Source organism: Xenopus tropicalis, chromosome 6, assembly GCF_000004195.4.
Source record: "Xenopus tropicalis strain Nigerian chromosome 6, UCB_Xtro_10.0, whole genome shotgun sequence".
In the NCBI taxonomy this organism is placed as follows: Eukaryota; Metazoa; Chordata; class Amphibia; order Anura; family Pipidae; genus Xenopus; species Xenopus tropicalis.
This window is the reverse complement of record NC_030682.2, coordinates 44,331,118-44,353,792: the sequence shown is the minus strand read 5'-3', so window position 1 is coordinate 44,353,792 and position 22,675 is coordinate 44,331,118. Positions and strand designations below refer to the sequence as shown.

The 22,675-nt window shown below is 39.9% G+C and overlaps 1 protein-coding gene across 2 annotated transcripts in view; it reads right to left on the bottom strand.

Annotated features, from left to right (window-relative positions):
- plcl2 (phospholipase C like 2) overlaps positions 1–21,303 on the bottom strand; it is a 145,742-nt gene extending 124,439 nt beyond the window's left edge. Inside the window, exons 1-2 of one of the 2 annotated variants that reach the window (XM_031903791.1) lie at positions 21,075–21,303; positions 18,409–18,892 (exon numbers count right to left, since the gene is read on the bottom strand). In XM_031903791.1, the coding sequence (XP_031759651.1) occupies positions 18,409–18,696 (288 nt within the window). In that variant the 5' untranslated portion in view covers positions 18,697–18,892; positions 21,075–21,303. The remainder of the gene's footprint in view (positions 1–18,408; positions 18,893–21,074) is intronic. The other variant, XM_002932407.5, reaches the window with a different exon arrangement.
- Between the last annotated feature and the right edge of the window lie 1,372 nt (positions 21,304–22,675).

Genomic DNA, 22,675 nt, shown 5'->3' with positions numbered 1-22,675 from the left:
CAAAAGGCTGAAGCCTGAATGCTTTTATACAGGTCATGGAAATCCTTGGTGACTTCTAATATACTCATTTTGTAAAACAGGGAGTACACTATTTACTATAGAATACACATCACTGTCGGAGAGAGAACTGCTCAGAAAGCAAAAGGGGGCTGAGCTTAACTGTAGACAAGGAAGTCAGCTGAAGTGCTGTAGTTGAACTGGCTGTAATAAGGAAACAAAATAAATGTGGATGCAGGGAGAAAGGTATGTTATTCTGGGGGCTGCACAGACTAATTTTAAAGATTTTTTTTAAAAAAGGTTTACTTATTCTTCAAGGATTCCATGTCCATATAAGGGTCATGAAAGTTTCTGTAAATCATGTGTAAAGAATTACATGACTGAGCACCAATTATAACTGATGACCTCACTAACTGCAGTTTATAAGAATATAATTTACAGGATATTCACAGCTCTTGTGTATTATAAGGATATATTTTACAGAATAGTAATGGTTCTTGCTTTTTGTGTAGGCCTTCCCTATCAATATTATTGAATAGTATTATAAAGGTATAAAAGACGTAAAACTTTCTGCTCGGTGCAATTAAATAAGATAATTAAATAATTAATTTTTAAATCTTTAAAAAAAGACTTGCTATAAATACAGGTGGACAGCACTGGTTAAAACTAACTAACCTGCCACTTTACCTAAGAATGACAGGTAAACACATAAAGAAAGCAGACAGGTAGATTTAGCGCTTAGCTGACATTATCGGTTTGATTCTAATCTTTATTTGGGCAGACTTGGGATGTTTTGTCCATATTTGCATGGATTTCTTTTGTGCCCTTGTTTTCTACTACAGTCCAAGCTCATTTAATAGAACCCTAATAAAATCCCACTTAATAAAAATGCGTTACATTGGCAAAGACTGCAGGCTTTAGTATAATGTGCTGTGGAATATTACTTTGCTATATAAAGGTTCTTAAATAAATAGGTCTAACCCAGTTAAATATACACACGCACACAAATCCTGTCTCACAGAGCACCAGACTCTAGTCTCAGATTGCTTTTGGGACAGGCTGTTCATCCCCTTAGACTAAATATATCAGAGACCGAGATCCTCATAATCTCAAGTAAACCTGCTCCTATTAACACCTATCCTGCTAATGCAGATATCACATCTCGCAAACATGTTACATGGCCTTGACTTGTGAAAACTCCCTTTCTTTATCCTCTCACATTCACACTATTGATCACCCTTCTTGTTCATTCCTTCCACATATTGGACAGATGTGTTGTTTTCTATTACAGACCAATCAGACTTCAAAGCTATATAATTTATGCTCATATTATCATACATTTAATTACCGCAAGTGCTTAGGCCCAGGCTCCAGTAGCAAAGTATAAGCCTTCGTGATCTGCAGGTAATCAAGCTCTACTTAACAGGGATCTAGCCCAAATATAAAATTAATGTAAACGTATTAAAAGTGCTCTTTTTGCAGTTTACATTAATCTTTTATTACAGTTTGTAGAATGTCTTTCTCAGCTGCCTCAGCTACCTGAGCATTAACCTATAGAACTTTTTCAGTCAGCTGTAGGTAAAACAATAAAAGTAAACATTTGACTGGTTGCCATGGGTTACTGCCCAGGTGCAAATTTGCCCAGGGTGTATAAATAATCAGCCCTAGGGTTAACTGACAGATGCTGCAAAGGTACTCTGTGAAGCACTCTGAGTAAGTTTCCATTAAAGAACACCACCCTAGAAGAGTTGTTTGCATAGTAAAAGAAAATATAATTGAAGATTTTTTTTCAATATAAATTAATTAAAGAAGATATATAATTAAACCCCCTTTAATCATGTAGGCAATAAGGAATAATATATATATATATATAGTGTTGATTTTTCTCTGGCTAAAAAAGATCCAGGTCCCTGTCCGTATTTCAAATGACAGGTGGGCATGTTCCAACTGTCCCTTCCAGGAGCACAGTAGAAGGGGGATAGCCAATCACAGCCCTGCAGTCACACAAACAAAAGCAAGCTTCAGTCCCCTATCAGGTTCACCTAGCTGCTGATTGGTTCCTATCCTACACTGAAGTGTGCTAATTTCTGCTGCCTCTCTGAAGAGCCTGAAAAGGGAGGCAGATTTGAACAAATGGGCAAGACTTGTAGGGTTTTAGACACATCTATTTTAAGTACATGCCTTCTATGTTTAGAGAAATTTAATGCACTGGAACATTATTGTTTATTACACAATATGCCACCTTTAAATATCTTTCAATGGTATCAGATTATTAGAAAGTAGTACTTACAGTGGCTTGCAAAAGTATTCGGCCCCCTTGAACTTTTCCACATTTTGTCACATTACAGCCACAAACATGAATCAATTTTATTGGAATTCCACATGAAAGACCAATACAAAGTGGTGTACACGTGAGAAGTGGAAGGAAAATCATACATGATTCCAAACATTTTTTACAAATAAATAACTGCAAAGTGGGGTGTGCATAATTATTCAGCCCCCTGAGTCAATACTTTGTAGAAGCACCTTTTGCTGCAATTCCAGCTGCCAGTCTTTTAGGGTATGTCTCTACCAGCTTTGCACATCTAGAGACTGAAATCCTTGCCCATTCTTCTTTGCAAAACAGCTCCAGCTCAGTCAGATTAGATGGACAGCGTTTGTGAACAGCAGTTTTCAGATCTTGCCACAGATTCTTAATTGGATTTAGATCTGGACTGTGACTGGGCCATTCTAACACATGGATATGTTTTGTTTTAAACCATTCCATTGTTGCCCTGGCTTTATGTTTAGGGTCGTTGTCCTGCTGGAAGGTGAACCTCCGCCCCAGTCTCAAGTCTTTTGCAGACTCCAAGAGGTTTCTTCCAAGATTGCCCTGTATTTGGCTCCATCCATCTTCCCATCAACTCTGACCAGCTTCCCTGTCCCTGCTGAAGAGAAGCACCCCAAGAGCATGATGCTGCCACCACCATATGTGACAGTGGGGATGGTGTGTTCAGAGTGATGTGCAGTGTTAGTTTTCCGCCACACATAGCATTTTGCATTTTGGCCAAAAAGTTCCATTTTGGTCTCATCTGACCAGAGCACCTTCTTCCACATGTTTGCTGTGTCCCCCACATGGCTTGTGGCAAACTGCAAACAGGACTTCTTATGGTTTTCTGTTAACAATGGCTTTCTTCTTGCCACTCTTCCATAAAGGCCAACTTTGTGCAGTGCACGACTAATAGTTGTCCTATGGACAGATTCCCCCACCTTAGCTGTAGATCTCTGCAGCTCCCCCAGAGTCACCATGGGCCTCTTGGCTGCATTTCTGATCAGCGCTCTCCTTGTTCGGCCTGTGAGTTTAGGCGGACGGCCTTGTCTTGGTAGGTTTACAGTTGTGCCATACTCCTTCCATTTCTGAATGATCGCTTGAACAGTGCTCCGTGGGATGTTCAAGGCTTTGGAAATCTTTTTGTAGCCTAAGCCTGCTTTAAATTTCTCAATTACTTTATCCCTGACCTGTCTGGTGTGTTCTTTTGACTTCATGGTGTAGTTGCTCCCAATATTCTCTTAGACAACCTCTGAGGCCGTCACAGAGCAGCTGTATTTGTACTGACATTAGATTACACACAGGTGCACTCTATTTAGTCATTAGCACTCATCAGGCAATGTCTATGGGCAACTGACTGCACTCAGACCAAAGGGGGCTGAATAATTACGCACACCCCACTTTGCAGTTATTTATTTGTAAAAAATGTTTGGAATCATGTATGATTTTTGTTCCACTTCTCACGTGTACACCACTTTGTATTGGTCTTTCACGTGCAATTCCTATAAAACTGATTCATGTTTGTGGCTGTAATGTGACAAAATGTGGAAAAGTTCAAGGGGGCCGAATACTTTTGCAAGCCACTGTATTTAACCCCTTTATGTTTTCTGAAAAACTGGGCAGGTAGTTTTGACCCGGACGGCTCTACCAAAAATCAGGTTGTCCGGGTCAAAACCGGACAGGTGGCAATTCTAACTGTATTCAATAACAATTGCATTTACAAATAATTATATTCTATTTTATTATGCTAGTCATAAATTTTGGGACACGTTCCCCTTTAATTTTCTATGTGGTTTAAATTCCATTTACAGTAATATTTATGCTTTTAGATTTCAATTTATATTAGAATGTGACACTGTTGGAAATGTAGCTTGCTCCTTAAAACACTTAGGGGCTGATTTACTAAGACACGATTTCGAATCCGAATTGGAAAAATTCCGATTGGAAACGAACATTTTGCGACTTTTTCGGTAATTTTGCGATTTTTTTTGTATTTTTTGCGATTTTTTCGGCGTCTTTACGATTTTTGCGTAAAAACGCGAGTTTTTCGTAGCCATTACGAAAGTTGCGCAAAGTCGCGATTTTTTCGTAGCATTAACACTTGCGCGCAAAGTCGCGCCTTTTTCGTAGCGTTAAAACTTAAAAGGCGCGACGTTTCGCGCAAGTTTTAACGCTACGAAAAAATCGCGACTTTGTGCAACTTTCGTAATGGCTACGAAAAACTCGCGTTTTTACGCAAAAATCGTAAAGACGCCGAAAAAATCGCAAAAAATACAAAAAAATCGCAAAATTACCGATCATTACGAAAAAAACGCAATCGGACGCATTCGGCCCGTTCGTGGGTTAGTAAATGTGCCCCTTATTCTACACTTATTTTTATTCAACTCATGGTTGAATAAATATATACATAAATCAAACTGTGTGTCCGCACTCTAAACCAGTTTAACAGATGGGTGATGAAGTCAAAATATGTAAATACCTATAAACAGGACCAGCACACCATTTCACAGCAATTCTTCTATTTATTCTGCATATTATATATATATTTATATATATATGTAGGGACCTACATTCCGTACTTCTTTCTCATTTTACTGTTACTGGGCAAAGTCCAATGTATCTAGTTTATACTATATTTTGCACCTTATTGGTCAGTCTGGTTGTTCACACCCCTTGCAGCCTCATATAGTGTCTAGCAAGGAGGTATGGCTTCCTCTTTGGCTGCCTCTGTTTCTCAGGTGAAGGTCCACTGAGCCTGGGAGCAGAACTAGGCCCCAGAAAAGCCTTATTGCCCCAGAGTGTTACCATCCACTCTGGTGAAGTTGGGGACAGGGCCCCGTGAACAAGAAATAGAAAGAATAGCAGAAATTGTAAGAGCACTCTTTAGGAGAGTGAGATAGTGAGTCTTAGCAAGCAAGGGCAGTTTAAATCCCCACCAAAGAAAATAGTTCTGGAAGTACCCTTCCATCTGGCAATGTTGCCTCAGCGTAGGGCCACGGAGTAGACATAGGAGACAAGCCAGAACAAACCCTGATCCCTAGTACCTAGAGGACTCTTCAGCTAGGAGTTGACACTTGATAAAGGGTATTGACCCGAAACCTGTGGTGTTACCACTACCCACAATAAATGTTTTGCAGTAAACCTGCTGAAGCTTTTTTCCTATTTTTTGGATTTCTACAATTGTATTTAGTTGCAGCACAGAACTAGGAACTAAAGCTTTTTTTCGCAAGTATTTTATACAAAGTTAACCAATCATTTTTTATTTTTCTTCAGCTAGGAGTTATCAACATGAGGACTGAGGTATCTAATTAGACTGTTTCCAAAGAGGTACCAAGCTGACAGGTGCATTAACCCTGCCCAGACTCCCAAAGAGGTGGGATAAACCGGTGTGCATCCTCCCTTGTTTTGTCCTCAGAGTGTACTATCATTAAACATCTATATCTGCATTGTGAGTATAACCCTGCATCATCATTTGTCTCCGACAATAAACTTGTATTATAGTTGACTGCAAGAACCTTCTGGCATCCATCTTTGCTAATCTGCACTGCACACAGCTACAGTGAGTTGTAGTTCCACGCTACACCCTTGCTCCGCATGGTCTCTTCCACCTAGCGAAGGCCCATCCTGTCTAAGAGCATCACATGTATCCCATGCTCTAACCCTAACACTAGCCTGGGTTTTGTCTAAATATAGCCAAATAGGGGTTACATATATATATATATATATATATATATATATATATATATATATACATACACGTACCATACATTTATGCAACATTACATAAAGCAGTATTATAAACAGACTGAAGAACCCTTGCACAGGAAACTGTGGGTATGTCAGGGGTCATGAGAAGTTGGGAATGGATTATACACCCACATGTAATATAAACCACTACGTTTGCCCAGGTGTAGTAACCCATAGCAACCAATCAGAAGTTTGCTTTTAAATAGGTGACCAGTAAATGCTACCTGCTGATTGGTTGGGTATTGATTGGTATGGGATACTGCTTCTAAGAAAACTTAGTGCCTTTTATTACATAAACCCGTATGAGCAGTGCACTACATGTAGATAATGTTTAGGTGGCTCTGTTGTTACTGAACTTACTGCCTCACAGCCTGTTGTCAAGGGAACACACTCATTTCACATTATGGATTAATACTTACATATAAACCTGTTATTCAACAATCATTTCCATATTATCATTCAATTACATCTCTGGGGAAAGTGAAACTAGCAACGAAAGGTACAAGTTATAGCAGCTAAAATTGTGCTATCATTATTCCAGCCCTTCTATTATATGAAACTCAGCACTAAATAGATTGTAATTAAAGATAGAAAAATATTAAAAGAACCATCCAGGATCTAGCAGCTAAGATCTGACAAAGTTTCCTATCCCACTGTATGTATCTTCTGGGCCATTAGTATAATCTTAAATTCTGAATCCTTCTGTAAATGAAGACAGCACTTTAATAGTGTCTATCTATAGGACATTAGATCAAATCTCCAAAATTCCCCTCCAAAACATGGATAGCAAAAACTGTGATCTCTTATTAAATTTATAAATAAATATCTTACTAAATCCAACTGCTCCCACCACACACCAAGGACCTTGGATATATGAGCAACCCTCAAGCCAGTTAAGGACAATTTACCATCAAGCCAGTTAAGAAGAAATTCAAGGATGTTTTAAGGCTATTTACAAAACAGGTTCTTCCCATTATGCTTTTAAAGTGACACTGAGAGATGGAAGCATTCAACTATTATTTTATTAGCCTCTGAATATTCATCAGATAACTAAAACACAAAACATAAAAACACCAACATTGTTTACCGCTCCTTATGTATCATTTTAACTTGTGATAACAGTGCATTTGGGCACAGTATAGAGGTTGCCGTTTATATTGACTAAAAAGAATGCAAATACATAATATTGTATTCATTTTATTCAAATCTAGGGAAAGAATAGACTGTTTATTGTCTATTTCATGTACAAAGGTGGCCTGATTATGAGAAGAGATGCAGAAGATTATAGTAAACCATCTGACACACATGGTGACCCCTTATTCAGTGTAAATGGTGGGCTGTGTAAAATATATACTAGGAACAGACTGTCAATCTATGGATTCTGGCAAATGCCAGAGGGGCTGCTGTGTGCCATAGATGGTCACTATTTATTGGGCTGGTGGGGGGCTGTCTGGGTCTCTGTGTACTTGAAATGCAAGGGCCTTTTTTGAAATCCAGTAACCCGATGTATACATAAAACCAGTTTACTTCATCAAATAGTAGATCAAGTTTTACCCCAGAAATCAGCAGGAAATAAACACTGATCCAAACATATTAAAATATACAGAAATCAGGAACTGAGCATGTTACTTACATCCCCATTTGAGGCTGACAGCATTTTTATAAGCAAATACTCCCTGTACATGATCACAGCTTTCTGATTCTATATCTCTTCTTGAATCCCGAAAGCACTAAATACTAATTGGGTTATACTATGACTTTTTCTTAATTCCACATAATTTCCCTTTCGCAGGAAGAGAATCAGTATTTACTACCTCAGTCTAGGAATTCTAAAAATAAAATCTCCCTTGTACAGTAGGAATTACAAGTTATGTACATAGCAGCAGCTTCCTAATTAAAAGGTGTAGTCACTGACACTGCTAATTGGTGGCAAGAGATTTCCACAGGCTATCACAGACGTGCTGCTGTGTGCATTCCTTCCTGCTGCATGCATTCTCTGGATCCTGCCTGGTTTCAAGGATCTTTAATGGAAATATTAAGGTTACAAACAACATACATGCATTCTTGCTATCACGACTTACTGGAATGGCATCATGCTCTTTGACGAATGAAACTCCTTCTCCGTTCAATAAAAAGTTCTAGACTGCAAAGTGTTAACCAGGCTGCTGAGGTTTTCTCCTAAGAGGGGCACCAACCTGGGGTATAAGACAAGCGATTACATTCACTGGGGGCACCTAACATTTTGGCACCCCAGTGATTTTACCTTTCCTTCTCCTTTACTGAGCTGGAGAGAGTGCAGAGACGAGCAACTACTGGTAAGGGGGGTGGAAGATTTAAACTATGAGAATAGACTGTCATGGGTGGGATTTTATGTTCTGGGAAAAGGTACCCCCCAGTGATTTCCTTCTCCTTTAAGGTTTTGTTTCAGTTCAGTAAATAGAATGCTATGTTTATTTTTTCTAAACTAACTGCACTTAGCCTTTTTCCCCCTGGATAAAGGTGGCCCCATACACGTTACAATTACGATCTTTCCTAAAGATCGTTCATACCCTCTACTAACATTCAGGGCTGAATCATCAGATATGGAGGTAGAAACTGAATCTGATGATTCAGCCCTTTTGAGATATCGGTCACCTCATCAATCCATCATACACGCACCAAATATCGTATGATATTGGTGCATGCATGGCCAACTTAAGTAAAGAACAAAGTGATTGGTTGGAAAATTCTAAGGTTTTGCATTATAGCAAAGGCTGCTCTTTTGGGATTATAGAGAACTTTTTGGGCAAACACCATATCTTCAGTATAAGCCATGTACTAGATTTAACTTTTATTTTGGGTTATTATTTAACACTCGGTACTGTTTGCTACACTATGCGCACTATTTTGTCAGAAGGACACACCTTCTAATTAATGGGATTCCCTAATAATTTCACCATTTCTGAAACAAGTATATAATTAAGCACAGAGACCTGTAGTCCACAGTAAAGTGTGTTGTCCACAGTAACTGCTAAGTTCCAAAAAAATGGTAGCACAAGAACTATCTGTCAGCTTACAAAGATGAGATTGTATGGGCTCTTAGCTGTCCGACAGCCTAACATCACCATGTACAATACCAAGCACTGGCTGGAGTGGTGTAATAATTGTCACCACTGTAATCTGCAATGGAAATGCTTTCTATGGAGTGATGCACAATGCCTCAATGCATAGTGCTGACTAAAAGAGAAATGTAACAAGTAGCACTTATTTGGCCACTAAGAGACAATTTCCTATGGATTTTCCCACAATTGAACTGGATGGTTGCATGCAAAGTGTTTTACATGCTTAAATTCCCCATATTACTAAAATTACTAAATTCTGATGAATTAAAGGGCATTTTTCGATGCTTTGTTGCCCATGGGAGAGGCAATCTGTTCTCTAAAGCACTATGTGTGACATCGAGTGCTGCGAAATATGTTGGTGCTTTATAAATACACGTTAATAATAATAATTGCCCTAAGGCAGGGGTCCCCAACCATTTTTACTCATGAGCCACACTCACACTCAGTATTGGTGAGCCACGCAAGTATGAAAAAAGACCTTTGGGGATTGGCTGTTTAATAGCCCCATGTGGAAAGATAGCCTGCAGGAGTCTCTGCTTGGAGTAAAACTGTGTCTCTCTGCTTCTAACTTGCCTACAAGCCAGAAATGTAAAAATGGGCACCTACTTTGAGGCCACTGGGAGCAACATTAAAGAGCGTGGTCAGCAACATGTTGTTCACGAGCCACTGGTTGGGGATCACTGCCCTAAGGTGTAGTGAAGAAGGGATACATAAAGAAGGAAGTAATGTTAGGTAAAGAAGGAATTAATGGTCAGGACTGTTTTATATGGTTTGGTCAAAGGTCCCTGTTTCAAGTGAAAGCAGTTCTGTGTTTTCTGCTTTGCAGCAACATCGCCTTGTTCAGTGTGATAATGATCCATACACAAAGAAAGGTTGTAGTGAATGGTTTTGCTGAGATGTGAGCTGAATAGCTTGGATGGCCTGCACAAATTCATTACCTCAACTCAAATTAACACCTATGGGTTTAACTGAAACTCTAACTGCAAGCCAGGCCTCATCACCCAAGAACAGTCACCCAGTGTGACTAGTTCTCTTGTGGCTGCATATGAAATGCCACCAACATCAAGCAGAGAGTATTTTCAAAAGAGCAGATCAATTTCACCTTGGTTTCAGAATAAGATGTCGGACAGCCAAGTCTGCATTATACTTTCAGTTTTCAGCATTTTTCTGCTTTGTAAAAGGAGTCACATATCAGTAGTTTTATATTTTCTGTGATATTGTTATATGTTATCTCATTCTGCCTAGATTTACAATTCTCAGTGTAAACCTCTCCAGAGAGAAAAGCTCCTCAAATCTCTTCAAATCTTATGTCATTCTTCAGAATGGATTGATCTACCACGGAATTTTATAAGGTACTTTGATAAATAATCTCTAGAGACTAACTCAGTATTAGGCAAGCTGTTCATTCTCTGAGAAAAATAACTCACCCCTGGTAAAACTTGATATTTTTTATAGAGAATGCTTCCATTTGTGTATTACTGACCAAACAACAAAGCAAATGCACGCGAAAAAACCATGCTCCATAAATCAAAAATTTTTATGTGAAAATATCAAATACTACTAATGAGCAAGATGAGAGATGGGCAACAACCTATCTAGCTCATTTTCTAGCACATCAGCAGGTATATACCTATTTCAGAGACATGTCCCATTAACAAAAAACAGATAATTTTACATGTTAATCATATTCCATGATAAAAGACCATTATTCATCAATGCATAATGCCAGACCTTCCATCCATTTTCAATTACTGAACTTATTTCACTAATAAATTAATTAGAAAGCATTACTCATCTAAACTGGAAACAAATGTGGAATTCCTGGTTTTAGGTCAATATTAAAACTTCATACTCCATGGCTACTGGGTTACCTACAAGGCATTTTTAAAGCTCAGTATCTCAATGTTAAATGCTGTAGAATAGAATCTATTATCCTGATATGGGATCTTTCTGAAATTTTATCAAAATACTTTAAGTCTGCTAAAAACATTAAACATTAAATAAAGTCTATAGGATTGCTTCGACTCTAATATGGATTCATGCACCTTAAATTTAAGTTTACTTTCTTGAGGGTAGTTCTGCCACAGCATGTAACGGCAGCATTGGCCCACCAACCAAATAGTTCTTTTAGGCCCATCAGTATGTTAAAGCCATCTTTCATTTAACACTGCTGATGTTTATATACATTATAGTGTGTTGATCCAGTCGCAAGCAGGTTGCCATTTTGGAGTAATGACTTTGTTTTAACCCATTGGGGCAATATTTTGACTTTGCCATCTAGTATGAATTAAATTTGATTGCATTACATGCAAAGGTCACTGACACTGATTTACATGAATTAAAAAATAAAATAAAAAATTGCTATTGACCCAGTGAACAACTCTTCACTCATCTTCAGTGCAACAGACATCCAGTATTTAAAAAATGAGAACATTATTTTCTGAAAGCCAACATATACTTGAGCTTAACAGTGAGAATGCTGTGGAGCTGAGTCATTCTCAGAAACTGAAGATCACAATAAATATTCTGCTCAGCAATAACCCTTAGGTCCCTTGCCATGAATATAGCGAATAATGTCAGTGACCCTTAATCATAGAGCAAAGCACGTCTCTGCACAGTTGCTATAATATCTGGACCATATCCAGTCATCTTTTCAGTACTTATGTCACACATGATTTGTGTTTGGATTTCCCAGATTAGTTTTCCTTTTTTTAAACAGGGGATCTGAATTTACTTTATTCAAGATCAAAGTCACCCTGCACTATAGAAGTAAGATAATATTATTTTAGTATAACAACTGTACATTAAGGTAAATCCAGCACTCATGTGCCTTTCAGCCAAACTTCTGCACTATGCATGCCAATTACTCCTGGGAATGGTAATGTGCAAGTCCTTTCCAATGACCTCTACAAGTTGAAGAAAATAACAATTGTAGCATATGCTAAGACTGGGCAGCACATTGCTTCTGCCACACATGCAGCATTCCAGGACAAAACACAGCAGCATATGAAGCTAGGTCACATTTGTAAATGAGCCCTAGGATCTAATATACTGACTTTCACAGACAATTTTGATTGGTTGCCGACAGCAAAGGGTCGAGGCCCTTATTTTGGGAAGAATAATTCTGAAAATCAACAAAGCAGACCCTAATTGTTGTAATAACACCTAACAACCTATAATAGTCTCTGGTTCAGCAGGGGAAATAAGAGCATATTAACATAGCTAAAAACTGCAAGGTTATTCAAATGAGGGACAAGGACATTCCAAATTTCCAGTTTGTTTTTCTTTAATACTGCAATTGGATCCATTATGCAGAAAATCATTATCCAGAAAGCTCTATATTACAAGATGCCAACTCCCACAGAGTCCATTTTAAATGATTCTAATCAAATAATTCAAATTTTTACAAAACATTTTGTAATAATAAATCAGTAACTTGTACTTGCTCCTAACTAATTAATCCTTATTGGAAGCAAACCAATTCTTTGGGGTTTAATTAATTTTTATCAGACTTTATGTATGGAGAACTAAAATTACAGAAAGATCCCTTATCCTTTAACCCCAGGTCCCAAGAATTCTGGATAACAGGTCTCATACCTGTACTTGTCTTGTACTTGCACAGAACTGTACCAATTAATCAGTGCATTATAGTATACATATAGCACTCTCCAAAACAGGGGCCTCTACTCATTGCCTGACTTTAAATCTACTAGATCCTTCTTTATACTCCTGTTAGGGAAATGTAATTTGTTCTTCAAATCTTTGCACAGTTTGTTTGTTCTTTTATGCCCTGACAGTTTGTTGGCATATTTCCCCATAACCCAGACTGCAAGCCTCAGCTGATGCTGCTTTTATTATTTTTAGTTTGCTGTGCCAGTGGATCAGTTGAACACTGTAATAATCTATCTTTAAGTGTTCTCCAAAGTAAAACAACAAGCAAGGAGGGAAGTGGAACAAAGGCTCCAGTGAGAGGTCATTCTATATTAAAACTACCTTTTACATGGGTACGATGGATGCACATAAATACCAAAGCTGCAAATAAGCTTTATTGACTGAACAGTAATACTAAATACTTATGATAAATGCTTGCCAGTCTACTGTATAGTAATAGGAACTGTATTTCAACATAAAAAGTAGTTTTAAAATTTGATGTCAAAAAACCATTTTGAAATGTTCGAAGCTGTTTATTTCTAACCTGTGGGCCACCAGCAACAGACTGCTAAGGAGCAAGCTGGCAGAAATGTGACCAAGGCATTACTACTGATGTGCCAGTTGGCTCACTGTGGCCAGTGATGTGCAATTTGCCTCACTTGCAATCAAACACTTGTCTGACAATCTGATATCAGATCTGAAGACAGGGAGAGGCTGTACTCGTAGCAAATAGATAGCAATACAATGCTCAGGGAAAGTAACCCCTCTGATCCTAACATATGTAATAAAACAGCAGGCACATTTCTGTACTCAGTTGCTCCCTTCAGGAGGCAGCAGCTGATAATGACAGTACCAGGCATACTACAAAGCAATGCTATTAAAATTCTTGTTACTTAAATAATTTATAGGAGAATTTAAGGTAAAAAAAACCCTTTAGATAAGCTCAACAAATAGGGCTTGTGCTGAACATGCAGGGCAAACAGGGAGACTGAAGCTCCTCCATGATTGGGCCTTGTGAGGTAGATATTTAAAACAATAGGCAAAAAGTGAACAAGCCCTATTTACTGCACTCCTGTCGAGCATGGGGGTATATTGCCCCTTTGAAAGCATTTTTCTCCCTCCTGGTACGAAACCCAGTTTTGCTCACTGTTTCAATTTTTAAAGATGGGCAGGGCAATTTGGTTTGGATTTCACCGTTTCATATAAATTACAACTAATAATACTAATATTCAATGTCCCTCAAAATTAACCCTCCCCTCCTATAACTCTGATTTACTCCATACACTCTGCTTTTGATCTCCCCTCGTAGCTTCATTCTTTTCTGCTTCTACTTGTCTCTGGGATTCCGCACAATAATCAAATGTTAAAAAAAAAATCAAACTTTCCAAATGTTCAAAAGCTCCCTAAAGACCCAGCTATATAGAGAAGGCTTATCTAATGCACCCTGAACAAGTAGTACTCAATATCCCATACCATAAAGCAGTGGTCCCTAACCAGTGGCTTGTGAGAAACATGTTGCTCACCAACCCCTTCAATGTTGCTCCTAGAGGCCTCAAAGCAGGTGCTTATTTTTGAATTCCTGGCTTGGAGCAAGTTTTGCTTGCATAAAAGACAGGTGTACCACCAAACAAAACCTCTTGTAAGCTGCCAGTCTACATAGGGGCTACCATTTTTTGTCACGGCCATTAGTTTTTTTTGTTATGCTTGTGTTGCAGCCTAACTCGTTTTAATTTGATTTTAACTCACAGGTAAAAAAGTTTGGGGACCCCCATCATAAAGGATCATCAACACCTAGGAATGCATCAAATGCAGGGTTCGACAGATTCAATGGAATCTGAGCCTTTTCAGAAGGATTCAGAAGTCCAAGTTCCAAATTAAAAGATATTGCAGTTTTTTTTCTGATACTGGACATGTGAATTTTTTTTAGTTCCAGCTTTGGTTCAGGATTAGTTAGAATTCTGCATTAAGATTCTTCCCAAATACCAAGAATAAGGATTTGGTGTATTCCTATCAACATCGCTTTTAAACATCAATAGCTAACCACCTTTTTAAATTGCAAGCACCTATTTTTATTCTGTAACCCTTGTTTGTTAGATCATTATAAGAGACCTGTTTACTATATTGTAAAGTGATGCGTAACTTGGTCATTTACCTTTACCTAATGGCAAACCAAAAAACAAACAGTTTGACTTACATTCAAGCCAATTCAGAATCTATAGTAGATCTCACCAATAATTATCACAACCAATGGCAAGCTGTTGAAAATGCAGCAGTATGACAAATGTGTCTACAATATCATAACCCACTTTTTTAAACACTTGCTGTGGTTATCTAGACATACCCGTTTCTGCTTTTACATTTTTGCAGACTTTATGCTTCTGGTTTATGTACAATAATCCAACTAGCAGAAGGAAAAGTAAAACAGAAAAGTGATAACAAGTCAGTCACCTCAGATCTTTATTATATGTGTTTATTTTTATTTAAACAGATTACTCATTTTAATTTCAAACTAATCTTCTGTCTAGATGTTCTTGAAATTCCTTGTTATTACTTTAATTTGAAGATGGTTGAGGCAGTAAAGTGCCTGAGTAAATGGAGCATGAATAGTCAGTTCAACATGCTTTTAAAAGGGGGGGGGGGCATAATTGCAACGTTCTCCTGTGTATGCTAATAATCTGTCTAAATTCAGAAAGCGCACGTAAAACCAAGATTATAAGAAGTGACTTTCATATTAATTATTAAGGCAATGGGTGGGCAAATACCTGTAAATTCATAAAGATGCACATTGTAGCCCATGGTATTGGGCAGGTCTGAACCTGAGGGCAGGCTACTGAGGCACCTGACTAGGAGAAAGTTTGGGGGAGAGGGCACAATTGAAATCATTATTTCTTTCTTTTAACCCCTAAATCAAAGATTTTCTGAATCAGATTTTTTTTTCTCATTAAAAAAAATGACTTGAGATCCAATACAGTAAGCAAATATCTCTTTAGTCTTAAAGGGCTTAACTGACCAAATAAAATATGTTTGTATACTACATTATTTGCCAAGCAACTGTCCTTCCTGTTTTCTGGATTAAAATGAGCTCGCATTTTGTAGCTTGGTTATAACGGACAGACACCACGGGTCTTGCTTTCAGCATGGATAGTGTACAGCACATCAGCTAAACCAAAGGGATCAAGGTGCAAAATGCATAAATAGAAACAAAGTGTTATGTTTGTTTGCCCACTATGCACCTCACACCTTAGGAGTTGCCCCTGAAAATTAAAGAGTTCCTGACAACAAACTGTTCTGGCAGGCAAAAACTGTGAAAATCATAGAAGAGGCACCATCTGGGCGGCCTAGGAACACTTGTCACACACGGCTCTACGCATTACCCTCAGTAATACACCGTTAATAAAATGCTAGTACAGGTATCAGACCCCTTATCCGGAAACCCGTTATCCAGAAAGCTCCGAATTAAGGAATACCCGACTAATTCAGAATTTTAAAACTGATTTCCTTTTTCTATGTAGAAATAAAACAAAACCCTGTAATTGATTCCAACTAAGATATAATTAATCCTTATTGGATGCAAAACAATCCTATTGGGTTTAATTACCTTTAACTTAAGGTATTGAGATCCAAATTACGGAAAGACCCCTTATCCGGAATACCCTTGGTCCCGAGCATTCTGGATAATGGGTCCTATACCTGTACTAGTGACTCTTATTACTCTAGCACTTGTACCTAGTCCTTTGTAAATAAGCCCTAAATCCTACTATAGCATGCAGGTAAAACATTTTCATTTAAATTTTTTGCGTTTATAAGTCTTTAGCTATGTTCATGAGTACAAGTTGTTACAGAAAAAAATGGAAACTTGACAAGTCATCAGCCATTTGGATACATAGAATGCAAAACTTGGGCTTCATGTGATCTCTATTATAAATATTGACGAGATAGATACGATAGACAGACAGACAGATAGACAGATGATAGATAGATAGATATAGATAGATAGATAAATAGATCAGACAGACACAAATGGCTCTCATTCTGGCAGAGGAAGTAAATTTGAATGAGAATACATTCTAAGATTTGGGTGGTATGTTTTTAATCATATGGGTGGTAAGAATGTAAAGTATTTATCCATGGGTTTGCATATACAGTAGAATGGCCACTAGAATCTACAGCTATTGTCTTGCTAGGGGTGGTCATACTGTAACACAGCTGAGATTCCTGTAGAATTCTGCTGTTTCTTGCACAGACTGCTTTGTGTTTATGGCTGGATGTTTCATAACCTTCCTTAGTCCAGGTTTCTGCTTTATATCCACACCAGTTATTCTCATCTCAGATTCTAATCTTCCCAAACAAGAGGTGACATTGTTTTAGAAAACTGTCTGAGCAGAAAATACAGAGAATGCAAAGCAGCAACAAAATACATGGCCACTCCTTTCCTTTTACTGTGTAATTTATTTTATTTGTGTTACCTGCTATGGAAAGTTAAAGGGAAGGTAGTTTTTTATTTTATTTATGCTACACAAGTTCCCTTGAGCCCTATAACAACTTTTTACAAGATGAAGGTTACAGCAGTATACACGCTGGGGTAGCAATAAGCTACTCAGTTCCTCTGGCAAGATCCGGTGCAAAGTGAAGGTTCACACCCATCCTATGTACTAATGACAAACAGCACATTCACACTGAGCAACTCTCACAAGCAGCAGAGCGGGGGGGAAGGAAAGTATTAGCCAACATCTGTATTGCTGCTCAGGGACAGTATAGATAATTAGTGAAACATGCATCCTGCTTATACCTGAATGCACAAACTGTAGATCATGCAGCCCTACTATTACTCACTAGCAGGTTTTATGAATTACCATACATTTCTCAGAGATGTGAAATTATTATTTTTTTCTCAAGTAAAATAGCAAGTGCCCATGCACTCATGAAAGGCAAGAACTGCAGTCCCTCAGTATCTTACGAATGGCTAAAGACAGGTAATATGCCCTCTGTTCAGCCTACTGTAGAATACTGTAACACCTAAAGGGATGCTATTAATCACTATGGTGAAACTAAGTTTGCCATTGCATGAACCTGGATAGCATCAGCTGACACAAACAGGCCTATCTTTTATGTTAAATACATGTTCAGTGAATGAAAAATGTAACTTAATACACAGGAGGCTAAACATCTGTCTTTACATCATAACATAACCTACAATGGGCAAGCTCCAAAGCAGCTGTGTGCTTACCCTTCCAACTGGAAAGGAAAACATTATGTGAGTTGTAGTTCTGCAAGAGCTGTAGTCACAAAGTATGAAAATGATGGGTAGGTGTAGAAAATCAGCTTTCAAGATATATGTCAGGAATGTCTTATCTGTTCCCTTTATCGGTTGTTAAACTACAACTCCCAGCCTTCAGCTGTTGATATGCTGCTGGGTTTGCAGTTTGGTATTGGCTGAGGGAATTGAGGTTGACACTCTCTGACATATGGCATACCCTTTGCCACAATACAATACAAATGCATCTTTGTGTAAAAAAAAATGAAACCTTCCTAGATACCCAGCAAAATAACAATAAGAGTCACTCCCAATGATGAGAATAAGTGCATAAGTGCATTGCCCCTTACCTTGATAATACTGCTCCTGCGGGGGAGGCCATGCTTGCTTACTATTCCAGGGCTCTCAGGCAGGGCTGGCCCACTCTCTTCTTTGGCTTCCACAATGACACAATCTCCATTGGACACAGCACTATTGATGGTACAGTCATTACTGCACTTTCCATTACTCTCCCCTTTTCCTTGATCCAAATCATTTCCCTTGTCTGGCACTCTGCCATGGGCAGAACCCAATGGAGAGGGCACACTGCCACCATTTTCACCAGATCTTTCTCCCCCTCCATCTCCTGGCTCTGCCATGAAGATTTCAGTAGCAGAGCCTTCAAGGTAAAAAGTTATAGCCCTTTATTCCTCCGGTGCACTGTCTTCACTCCAAGGTGATCTCTGCCAGCAAAGACTATTATTTCTGGAAAGGAACAGCAGCAGCACGAACCGTACAAATCCACCTTAAACCAGAAATATTATAGAACCCAAATAATTCCTCAACAGTGAAAGCCTGGAACAGACAAGAGAACATAATAAATCATTTTAGTTCCATTAACGTCAAGGTGCTCTAACATTTTCCTTTACCTTTCATATTAATGTTAAAGGAATAATCATTCTTAGCAACTGTAAGAAAATCAATACATTTACCACACAAAGACTAAAGGCATAGTGCACAAGCAATTTACTTCTGTATTTCTATGTGCACAGTACTGCTTATTCATACAAAGTGTATTTATATCTATATATGGATATGTAACCTGGGTAGGCAGGCAGGCAAGCATTAAGGGCACAGCTAGAGGACTCATGGACTTATTCACCACATACAGGACAAGACGGGCTAGAGGAAGCCTGGCAGGCAAGTGTATGTGGTGCAGCTACATGGTGTACACACTCTTGCAGGGCCCAAATGTGAGGTGTAGAGGGCTCTTATGTATTTGTTTCTAACAGACTGGACAAGGTGGGTACAATCCCAGGGTTCAGGATAACAGGCAAGGTGATGGATGCAGCTACCAAACCAAGGGCGCAAAATGTCATAGCGAGATCTCTGCCCCTGTAATACCTTCTGCATTTAAATATAGAACTTGCAGACTCTTTATTGTACCCACAGAGCGTAAATGCTAGAACAGTACAATCTGTATTGTGACTCCATGCTTTCCAAACACAGAGCCAATGTAACCCAGTGTGATATGCCCAGCTGTTGTGCGGTGTGCCTTCTCTTATCGCCCCATTCTTTTCCCTTGTGTCTGCCTCCAGCTGTCTCACATACACACACAGTGACATACACAGTGACACACACACACACAGAGTGAGAGCACACATGCAGATGTCAGAAGGAGGAAGCAGCAGCCAGGAAGCAGACAAGCTTTGTTGGCTGTGCCTCTAATAGTGACTAGAGACATAAATACTGCAGCTGCTGAAGAACATCTTGAACAAAAGAGAGCCCATAGTCACCGTTCTGTCTCCACCAAGGGATTCTGTCATTGAAATGCTTTGACGAGTTGCAACAGAGTTGTCTAAATTGCTGGCTGTTGAACTGCAGCTCTCAGAAGTTTCTCCTAGTTAATTACAGTGACATTTCAGTTCAAAGGGACTGCCGGATATTGTAAAGCAGCTGTAAGTCACTGAAGTTTGTCCATTCCTAGCACGGGACTATAAGTAAAGGTGGCCTAACAGGTGAGTGCATGGGCTGAGCCTAGTAAGGAGCTTTAATCATATTCTGATCTGGAGTAGATATATATATATATATATATATATGCCTAGAGGCCTCATTTGCTGTATGATGGCATCGCTCCCACATTATTATGCTGACATACGGGCAGCCATGACAAGCTGGAAAGGATAACAATAGACGCTGCCACCTGAGGTGAGGTGTGCCTAAATCTGCCCATAACAGAAGCCTCAGGACTACTGTACAGGAACATGGAATGTAAAGTTATAGTTAAACACCAGCAAGAGAGTCACAGCTTAAAGCTACTTGTATTAGCCAACACAAAGGATCCCATCAATTGATAGGGGTGCACCTACTGAGGCACCTCCCCTCTGCTGTCACTCACAACCCTCTCCCTTTATTAGAAAAGTCTATGTGAGAGATATCGAACAGTTGGCCCTCCAGATGCTGCTGAGCCACATATCCCTGCACCCTATGAAAGCACTTAGTTGCAGTTTGGATGTGAGAGCTGTAGTTGAACAAGGCACCGGAGGCCACCTTTGCTTTGTGAGAGCTGTGGCTTTGTGTGCATGCTGGTATAATGACAGGAAGGCACCATATGCTGCTGCTGCTGCTGGCACTGCGGGGAGAGCTGTCACTTTGCTTTCTCCTATACAGTCCATTTCCCTCCCATGCATGCGGCCCCCCTCCTGACACTGAGAGACAGAAGGATCAGTCCCTATCATACTGCATGGGGGCTCATGCACAAAGACACAGGCAGCTTCTTACTAATAATGGAGGAAACAATCAGCAGCTCTGCAAATCTCTCTACATGTGCACTGCATGCGGGCATACTGGGACAGTCCTGCTCTTCTTGCACTACAACCCACGACACCCCTGCCTGTGGATTCTGGGAGTTGTAGTTCAAGAGCAGCTGAAGAACCATGTGATATATCAACAAATCAGTGTTCTAAGCATGCACGCACAAACAAGCCCATTATGTACAAGCTCCATAGATGCGTCCCACCCTGCGGAACTCACTTACCCGCTCTTGCCGTCCTCCCTGCCGGAGCAGCAGCCGCTACCACCCGGCACCCTAAGCAACCTCCGCACTGCCAGGCAGGGGGGAAAACCACAACACCCGTGGGGGGCGGGCCTCCCGCTGCCAGTCAAACACAGCAGCCGCCATTCATTGGTGTCTCCGCCTTCCAGGGAACCGTATTGTCCACTCCCACCTGTCAGCGCGAAGCCACGCCCACCTGCGGTCTAGAGGGAATCGGGGCAGTGTTGTACAAGCGCGCCTTCCTGGAAGAAGGCGCGGGAGGCGGGGCAGTGATATGACTGTTGCGGTCCCTGTGTGAGTGCGCTTGGCAACCTTCCTCAGCACCAGGCCGCCCACAGCAACCCTCTGTAGTAATGTATGCTGCAAGTTATCAGTGCTGCCCTGGTGGCACACTCACAACACGCACAACTAGCCCGTATTATCGGTAGAACGTGTAGGTGAGCGCAGCAATGTCTCTTCCCAATAGCGGGGGAACCTCTCCCCTCAGGGTCACTGCACTTTACCCTGTGACGGGACAATGGCTGGAGCTGTTAATAGAGCCTGCGCGATATTTCTTATCCTTATTATATATCACAACCAATATACATCTGCGGCACAGCTGTGTCCAGTCTGCAGCCCTTTAGCGCTCTCTCCCTTCCTGCACCAGGGTTTAGCGCTTTAGCAATAACTATTGGGGCCCAGGGACCTTAAAGGAACCCCAATTGCAGACACAGATACTAACTAGATAACAACACAGATATTGGAATGAATTGTCCGACTCCCAGTGGATGAGATAGGTGGCTGGAGGGGACGGGGTTAGAAAATGGAGGGAGCTGTGTGCAGCAAGTGTTGCAGTAGGGCCCATGGGGTTTAGCTGTTTCCCTGTTACTTACTGACAGCTGCAGCTCGTTTAATTTAAGGATTCTGGGAACTGTAGTTCAAGAACAGTTGGAAATTGGAGAGTCTGTAGGCTGCCAAGTAACTTGTACATTAGGTGCCCTGCCTTCCTCTCCAATGATCTGTCCCATGTTTGCTCATTGTGGGAAGGATAAGATTCTTGATGTGTTTGGCCATCTTAAAGCATTGTCTGCAGTTGTAACCCTTATTGGCCAGGGAATGCCAGAAAAAAAATTCCCCCTGCTGTTAAGAGTTGCAGTAATGCACTATAAATGGAAATTACCAATTGATGCAGTGATATAGTGGTTTAAGTGGAAGACAGCCAGGGTAGGAATATATATGGAATAAAGTACTCCCTATTGTAAAGTATAAGGATTTTACAAGTCTCAGAGGAGTATAAAGGTACAAGGGAGAAGGCAGAGTGCTTTTCTACTTGTCATCAGCCTCCAAGTGGCTGAATAGCCTGATATTTTACAACAGGGGGAACATTATTATAATACACAAGTTTCGGTGAGTCTGATGGGTTACTAGTGCAGGTTCAGCCTCAGCAGGCAAACATGCCGCTTGGCTATATTGGTTAAAATATATTTGGGAGAAGTGTATAGTATTGGGTAGTTCCCTAGGATGCACCCACCAGATTGTGTGGCTCCAGTAAAGACCTGGGTAGTGCATGGAATCCCTTGGGGGCAGAGTGATTGATTAGGAAA